The sequence below is a fragment of the Juglans microcarpa x Juglans regia genome, chromosome 8S, assembly GCF_004785595.1.
Source record: "Juglans microcarpa x Juglans regia isolate MS1-56 chromosome 8S, Jm3101_v1.0, whole genome shotgun sequence".
In the NCBI taxonomy this organism is placed as follows: Eukaryota; Viridiplantae; Streptophyta; class Magnoliopsida; order Fagales; family Juglandaceae; genus Juglans; species Juglans microcarpa x Juglans regia.
Window position 1 is genome coordinate 1,685,927 of NC_054609.1, and position 9,623 is coordinate 1,695,549.

Consider the following 9,623-nt stretch of genomic DNA (forward strand, 5'->3'; position numbering starts at 1 on the left):
TTTTTTTTGCTTTTAAAAAAATTAAAAAAAAAAAAAAAAAAACAACTCCGGTATGATCCGAGCAATTTTGGATACTTTGACCAATCTATTGGTGCCTTGTTCGTTACAAGAAAAACGAACTTTTGTGATCAATTTATTGCAACCAAAAGATTATTCGCAACCAATTTTAGTTGCAAATAGTAATTTCATTAGAATTAATTGGTCGCAAATAAGTAATTTTCTTGTACTGTCACGATCGGTTCTTTTTCAGACCAAGTACTTGTTTGACTCTGTATCAATAGAAATTGATTATTGTTAATAGAAATGCTAGGTTCAAATCTAAGTGAGCGAGTTTCGATTTTTGGAAAAAGGTGGGTCTCATAATAAAGAAGTGAGTTTTTTTATGGATTTATATATGTAATATTATAGATAGATGGTCTATTAGATATGGATTTTGGACCTGTTTCAGGTATTTTGTTCTTGTTGCAATTTGAAAATTTTGAAATTTCACTTTAGGTGAGGTCAAGCATACGAAAATAAAATCCCGAGTTATTTACATAATAATATATATGTTGGGAACAATTTTAACAATTTGGGAGATTATCTGTTTTCTAATTTTGTGAACTCTACACAAATAAATGTATACTCCCACGGAGTAGAGTGGTGGAGTATTTCATTTTTTTTATTTTTTGTACGTTGGGATCTGAAAATATAATCTCTGAACATAGTTTTTTTTTTTATTATTATTACACAGATCAAACTATCTAATCTAATATTCTCTCAATAATCATTACAAATTTTTCAGACTAGCATACAAAATATAATAATAATTCAACTTTTTCAAATCACAAAATAAAAATCATATTAAAAAAATCATATTCTAACAAAATTTTATTCAATTTTTAACTTTTTTCTATTTATTCTCGTCTTTGTAACCATAAGAGACAATTTCAAGAAAAATAAGTGGCTTAAAACCCATGTCTCTTCAGTACACGTTTTCAACGTGTTGGGATATCACTAGAAACGAACGTGAATGATTGAAACTTCAAAACTAATCAACATCATGAAAGGCCCCAAGTATTAGATATTCTGCATTTTTATTTTTTTATTTTTTGTTCCTGCTGCCTCTGTGTTTATTCGTGATCAAGTATTTGAGATGAAAACGATCAAATGGTTATTTTTGTCATATATTTGGTTACAAATAAATATTTTTCCTATAGCGACTACATTTTCATTTCAACACCGCTGTTCAGCATGGTTTCTGCTCTTTGTATATATACTAGTATTTGTCTCTAGGCTGTATATGTCATTCTTATTGACCAAAGAAACCTTTGTTTTAGGCTAAGTTTAGCTTGTATTTGAAAATATATCCCTAGATTATGATGATTTAGACATGAGTATGATGCATTATTGACTGTTGATCGTATGTGGGTTACATTTCCATTTCCTTGTTATACTATTCTTTGTAGAAAAATACTAAATGTATTTTAAAAAAAAAAAAACTTATAAAAAACTTACTTCTTCACATGTCAGTTATTGATATACTAAAAATCATGAAATTTAAAATTTAAAATTTGAATTTTAAAAGAAAACTAACAAAATAAGTATTGTAAGTAAAATTGTCAGTACATATAGCACTACTCTTCTTTATATCAATATAATCTAAGTATTAATTAGTATTTAACAAGAAAAAGAAAATAAAAAGTGATATCATACACTTTGGGATACCCTGATCACGACCCTCAACAGAACAATTACTAGTAAGCAAATCATCTATTAATTAATCGTTACAATTTTTTCAAATTTTTAAACAAATATATTAATAATCAATTCAATATTTTCAAATCTCAAAATAAAAATTATATTAAAAAATTATATTCTAATAATATTTACTCAAATTTCAACTGATCTATCTCATCTCAATTCAATTCAACTCACAATCCATACCTGTCCAGAAATCTCCAAATTGATATGAAATTTGCGCAACAAAATAATCCAGCCTGTATTAAGTTAATGTGCCAACCAAAACCCAACTTTCGTACTTGAGTACTTAATGTGGGCCGGCAATGATATAATGATGCTGACCTCTCTTTAAATTTCCATTAGCCCGTGTTCTTAAGATCTTTGTATGATTGAAGGATCTTTAAAAAAAAATTACGTATAAAAGAGAGAATAATTTTTTTTTTTTTTTTTTTTTTTTTTTTTTTTTTTTTTTAGTATATAAAGAGAGAGTCCCTAGATCTGGATGAAAGAAAGTCCGACGCGGAGGAATTTTCTGTAGGTGGGTTCCCAGCGTTGCGCACTTTTGAAGTGGGTTGCGCCTGTTTGAAGGAATTTTCTGGCAGTTGCAGTGAAATTTTACAGATTTTTTCTTCATTTTCTTTGTCCGACGTTTTACTTTTCCGTTTGTTTCCGTTTACTTTTTACTTCCCTCACGTGCTTGTACGTTTTTATTAAGTTTTCTTTTAAAGTACCGTTAGCAACTTAGCAGCACTATTAAGTTAAAAGAAAAATAATAATTACAGTTATGAATTTGTAAATATCATATTATTATTTTAAAAAAATAAATAAATATAAAATTTATATAAAAAAATAATTTTTTAATAATAAATATCACTCTATTTTAAAATGATTATACGGCGTCTATATATTCTACGATTGTATATAATATTACTCATAAAATTAATGTACCAACCGAAACCCAACTTTTGCTCTAATTCGGTGATTATTTAATTACAAGCTTGGGCATTAAAAAAAATAATTACAACTTTATCAACTTTAGTGGGCTGATTTTTCCTTCCTTAAACTTGCTCTTATCTATCTAACCACTCCCTCGATCCCGTGTTGCTTTAGAAAATACAGAAACATGGAAAACAATTAATAAGTAAATGATTGTGAATTAATAATAATATTGATGAATACGTTGACTTTGCAACCTCGAAATAGATGATCTTTTCACACATGACCATAACCAATTAATTAGGAGCAATATATATTATAAATTCATCCTTACTTTCTAGATGCATGGTGATTTGTGGGCAAAGTAAAACGTTTTTGTCGTATATTCAACGTGAAAATGTCAGTCACGTACTTCTTTTTTAATTAATTGTAAAAAAACGTGACATCATGAAAAGTGATTTAATTTACATCTTGTAATATTGGATTAGATATCTGAAATATATATTATATTATTGCTATAGTTACAAATGTTTTTGATAAAATCATGTGTCGACACATTATAATGTCTTTACAATAAATATGTAATTAATTTAATATGACTTACTATATTAACCTATGTCAATTTGTGAGTTTACTTTTATGAAATTCTTTTATGACTAAAACATTTTTCTATATATATAATATATTAGAATCAGTGGTCGATAATTAAAACATGTACAACTTAAAAGCTTCTACTGAACGTTATAGTAGTTTACATGCACTCAAAATAAACCATATATTTCTTGCAAATTTGATGAATTTGTAATAAAAAAAAATAAAAAAAAATCCTAGCTAGCTAGCTAGGTCGTGTATTTTCTTATGAAGATATTCTTTCAAGCTGGTCTTGTAATCGAGGTTGTATTCATGAACTTATGTTGTATAGCGAAGGACTTTGAAATGAGCTGAATAATATAATTGAGAGATGCTCACGGATGATCAATAAAAAATTATGCATTACTCTCAAAAATTAAAAACCATTATTAATTTCAACATATAAAATAAGAATATTAATCTGCCGGCCAGTTCAATTCATAGCTAATTTATTGATCAGTGTCTTTCAAAATCTAATAATTTTTTTAATGCGAGCTTATAATTAATTCAGAAATGTTTTACAATATATAATCTTGAGATAATAATATTTCATAAAAAAACGCAATTATATACACAAATCATGTTTTGAGATAATTTTAAGAAATATCTTACATATATATAATATGATCAGTTTCTTTGATCGAATGCTATGTAATTAATTATAAATCCAATCAGAACATGATCTGGATTTTATTTTTTACAAACCTCTCTCCTATCATATTATATATATATATATATATGTATGTATGTATGCATGTATGCATGGTGCGTGGTTGGTAGCATGTCTGGCTTCCACAAGGTCAAAAGTCTGAGGGATGGTAGAGATCAGAGAGGAGAGGAGGAAAGCAAGCATTAGTTAGGAGTTTTAAACTCATGCAATGAATTAACAACTTAATTATTGGAGGAAAAAGTAAAACTACTCCATGTCCCGGTGCATGGTGGCCTGATTTCTTCCTCCATATATATATATATATATATATATATATATATATTATATATGCTGACAAATGAAACATGATATATGGCATGATGCATGCAATACACAATGCACTTGCCATAATATATTTGCATTGAATTCATCTAACAAAATAATTAAAAAGAAAAATATACCCATAAATAATGTTGCATTTAGACTTCAAAATCAAACATATATTTATATATATATATATATATATATATATATATATATAGGTCAGAAGGGAATTAAGGATTTGTGCTTGAAACATAAAAAAGAGATGAAATGCATTAATGCTAATATATAATTTGCAGGCCACAAGCCACAACAAATTAGAGAAAAATAAAGGCCACAAGCCACAAGAAGACATTGATTAATAAAATTGAATGAAATAAAAAATAAGGTTGAGTATGATGTGATATTTGGGCCAAATTGTCCTAAAGAATGGTCCACCAAATTATGAATTTGAATAAGCTAAGCAGACAGTGCCATTAAGAAGCCTCCAAGTAGCAATAACCCAACCAAAAAACAAAATTAAAGTAATATCAGAATTAATTCCACTTTAGTCGTCCCTCTCTTTGATCTATCGATCGATCTTCTTCACCATTGAACTAGCTAGCTAGCTGAAACAAAAAAACACCTCTATAACTGATCTTAATTTCCTCTATCAAAAAAAAAAAAAAAAAAAAAAAAAGAAAAAAAAAGAAAGAATCTATAACAATGATCAGTAGTCGAAGAAATTGTTGAATAAATCTATGGATGGAGTGGTGGGGGAAGAAGCCATACGAGGTGAAACAAAGGTCGAAGGACTAGGCATGAAACTACCTTCTAGGTAATTCTTGCTGCCATGAAGCACAGGGCTCAAATCATGAAAGAAGCTGCTAAGTGGGCTCGGATCAGTTGGCGGAGAGAAAAAGTTCGATGAAATTGGAGGAAGTGAAGCCGGCCCCGGTGACAGTATCCCCGGGAAAGAGCCCATGACCATCTCAACCCCATGAGCAATCTCTATCCCTTCCACACCACCCACTTCGCCACTCTGTTGTTTCTTATTCCCTTCTGGAGACTTCGCCGCCTTCTCTACCGACGCATAACGTGCCGCCGGCGAAACTGCACCGCTGTTATTCATGATATTAAAAGGATTGCTTGAAGGATGATGATCAGCAACAGATGATGAGGATGAACATGAAGAAGATGATGACTGCTGCAGGCGGCCGGTCAGGCGTTGAACAAGGTCCATGAAGTTTCTAGGGCTGGTGTGGATTACCTTGGGCGAGACGGTGTAGATGATGACCGGAGGGCGATGCTGAATAGCTTGTGGTTGTGACGGCTGATGCGGCGGAGCTAGGGGGGGTTTCTTGATCTTGTGGGAGTCTTTGTGCACTCTGAGAGGCGCGGGGCGAGGACCTTGGAGCTCTCTTCTTGGAGATCTTCCCGCAGGGATATTGTAATTGCCTGAAGAATCCATGCAGCTAGCGGAGTATTGTGCAATGGCGGTCAGCACGTACATATATATAAAGAAGAGATACTTTTGATGAAGAGAAAATAATGATTATAAAATCATGACCAGTACTAGTACTCAGGCTAGTTCTCGAGAAGATGGATCGAGATGGGTATATATATTTAGAGCTGAAAAGGAAATATTTAAGTATCGAGAGAGCAAGTCAATGGAGTACTGGAGGAATGAATTGAAGAGATCAAGAAAAAAGATGATTAATGCACCAAATATTTAGAAGGGATTTGTCCACTTGTAGAGGGAAATTAATATGATATGTAGAAATGGTATATAATGGCCGGTTTCGTGATGGTATGGATGTTTGAACTTGTCTAAACTTATGTGGGAGTTGGAAGGGGTCCTTTACTACCTCGTAATTAGAGGGGAAAGATCTATAGATCATGACGTGGTATCCATGTAAGCTTAATGAATTTAGTATTTGTTAAATTAATGAATAGATATTATAATCTTGACCATAATATATATGTATGGTGTGCGTACGTACGTATATATACATCATTTTGATGAGAATAATCTAGTGTTTAAGCAGCACATGCAATCATATCATGGACCTCTTATTTAGATGGTCGATCTCATGAATGACGTTGGCATATATGGTATCTTTTAATTTTCATATATAATATATATAGGGGCTCATGTCGCTAGCTAATTGTAAAAGTGATCAGATCAATCGATATCAGTTTATCTTGTATATGCATGGTGCGCGGCCATGCAAAATATGTACATGTACGATGAGATGTGCTGGAATTATGATTTTGTTCATCCAACTCATGATATCAATGGGATTTTCGAAAGAATAATGATATATTTACAATCATTATTATTATATTTTTTTATAATTATGTTTTATAATAATGGTATTTATATAAATAAAGTGATGTTACTTTTATAAGTTATTTTATAAAAATACATCTCATTTAAAATATATATAGTTATATAATGGTCGACTATAAAATAAATTGTCTTTCTGATCATTTTCCTTTTCCATATATATATATATATATAGATAGATAGATATTTGTATGTTATATGCATGCATGCATGCAGACTTTAATAAGGCATCTTGAAGCGATCTCATCAAGGGCAAAATATACCAACGATCTTGAAGGAAATTAGGGCTACTTGAATTTGAAAGAGCCAGCCAAAATGCACTTGTATTTTAAATGATTGAGCTTGCTCTTCACTCCGATCAGTTTTATATATATATATAAATTAAATGTGTCATGTTTAACTGATTGACCTATAAAACTATTTAAAACCTGCATATGCATATGCTATACATACCTCAATCATGGTGTAATTAAAGATGATAAAATTAACAATAAAAAGCAACACGTACGACTCATTTCAAGTTTGTAAGCGATCATCAAAGCCCCACTTCAAGATATCTTAATGCACAAGAAAATTAGCTAGATTACAAAATGATTGCACGAGACTTGTACAAATCATTATTACTTTCGTGCATGTATTCATTCTATCTCTTTATTAATTATCAATATCTGAGATATATATATATATATATAGGTAGTAATTAACTTGTACATATATAGCACTTGGCAGGCTGTCTAGTAATTCCTGTATATTTAATTTCAGCGAGTAGATGCATCGATCTGATCTGTAGTATGGGTTGGCCATATATGCATGTCGTTGGACTGTTTCATCTGGAAGGACGCGATTGATGGGTATGTAACTAATACTTTTGAATCTTCCAACAAGCATAAAACATTGTCAAAGCCACATGGTCCCTCAAAGTCAATACCATATCTACTTGGTTTCCAACATTGAAGACTTCTGCATGATCATCATCTACTCCTTTTTTTTTGGGGTCTTTTTTTTTTTTTCTATTCTTTTCCAACATATATAATTAATTAAGAAATCGTCTTGATTAATTGATACTCATGTCACAAATGAGTAAAACCAATAACCTCAATGATAATTTGTTTTAATACCCATTTTATTTCCATAAGCTAGCTGATCTAATTTTTATATGCTGAATCCTTTATATATATACATAGTAATTTATATATTATAAATTTTTTAGAAATTAAACTTAATATAATATATATATGTATATGTGAATTATATATCAATATATAATTAATTTAATTGCCGGCCTAGCTAAATAATTATAATGTTATTTAATAATTAAAAACGTTAATTTGTTATAAGTTAATTAGCACATTAATTGTTATGATGTATGTACATATATATATATATTATATAATCCAAAACTATTAATATTCAAGTACAGATGGATTGACTGAGTAAAAGAAACAAGCATGGGATTAATGTCATGTCAGGGATTAGTAAAGAGACTGGTTGTCGGGAGGCACCAAGAGAGAAAATTCAAAGGAGCGGGAAGACCAATTAACTCTCTCTCTCTCTCTCTCTCTCTATATATATATATATATATTATGTTGGTCCCGTACGTTGGATATAATGCATGACCGAGCCATGACAAATCAGAAGAACTTGGCAGAGCATGTAGGCTTAAGACAGTACCCTAACTTTGTGCGTAAGGATATTATAATGGATTTAAATAAAGAGCAATAGTGGTGTAGTAACATTTAATATACAATTATATTTTTACTATAGTAAAATAAAATTATATTTTTTTTTAAATCCTATATATAGACACATCATACACAATTTATAAACGAATTAATATTTCAAAACAACTAAATCAGGATTATAATTAATGAAATTTCATGTCTTTCTACTACTATTGGAATTATCATAATATTTTTTCAAATTGAATTTTTATCAACATATAACAAACACGATTTCTTTGGGGAAGCTAATTTTGGGCTGCCAAGTGATCCACTTAGACCAGTCTTAAAAGGCCCAGCCCCTGAATATTATAGTACAGATCCATCATCAGATCTCTGAGAAATGATACAGCAGCAGCAGCACTACAAAAAGTCACCGATTCATATTTTATTTTTTTATTATACTTTTTTTATTTAATTGTTAAAGAAGTGTTATTATACAAAAAGTCAGCAATTCCGTGCTCTCTTGGCTGAATGGTAATCCTTTCGACCCTTCTTTAAACCATACTTTAATTGCTCTAATTCCCAAAGTTAAGAGCCCCAGTAAAGTTAGTGAGTATAGGCCCATTAGTTTATGCAATGTGGCTTATAAAATCATGTCTAAGGTGCTGGCAAATAGGATGAAGAAATTTCTAGACCTCATTATATCTCCAAACCAAAGTGCTTTTATTCCAGGGAGATTAATAACCGATAACATTATGGTTGCCTATGAACTTTTGCACTCTATGAAGGCCAGAAAGAAGGGCAAGATTGGTTCCATGGCTATTAAATTGGAAATGTCAAAGGCTTATGATAGAATAGAGTGGAATTTTCTTGAATCTGTCATGGGTAGAATGGGGTTCTGTGATAAGTGGATTCACTTGATAATGAGGTGTGTTCAGACTGTTTCTTACTCAGTATTGGTGAATGGACAGCCTGGTTCTACTTTTTACCCTTCTAGAGGATTGAGACAAGGAGATCCACTATCTCCTTATCTTTTTATTCTCTGTGCAGAGGGCTTATCCACTCTTCTCAATTTTTCTGACTCACATGGGGATACAAGAGGGGTTAATGTGGCAAGAGGGGGTTGCAGAGTAAACCATTTATTATTTGCAGACGACTGTATTTTATTTGGAAGGGCTTAAGTTGAGGAATGGCAGAAAATTCAAGCAATGTTGCAGATATACGAGATTTCCTCTGGCCAGGTGCTTAACAAAGAGAAATCTGCAATTTATTTTAGTTCAAATACAAACCTTCTTGATAAGAGGTTGATAAGAGAAGCTAGTGGGGCTGTGATGGTAGGGACTTATGAGAAGTACTTGGGGTTGCCGCCAGTTAT

General features: G+C 31.0%; 1 protein-coding gene across 1 annotated transcript; it reads right to left on the reverse strand.

The window, feature by feature from the left end:
- Nucleotides 1-4,558: 4,558 nt before the first annotated feature.
- On the reverse strand, nucleotides 4,559-6,003 carry LOC121243982 (protein MKS1-like). The gene has a single exon (XM_041142033.1). It carries the CDS (start codon nucleotides 5,748-5,750, stop codon nucleotides 4,968-4,970), a length of 783 nt encoding a protein of 260 aa, XP_040997967.1. The 5' UTR covers nucleotides 5,751-6,003; the 3' UTR covers nucleotides 4,559-4,967.
- Nucleotides 6,004-9,623: the final 3,620 nt, after the last annotated feature.

What these genes read in the sequence shown, in the direction of transcription:
- LOC121243982 (XM_041142033.1), bottom strand. Translation starts at nt 5,750, where the DNA reads ATGTACGTGCTGACCGCCATTGCACAATACTCCGCTAGCTGCATGGAT.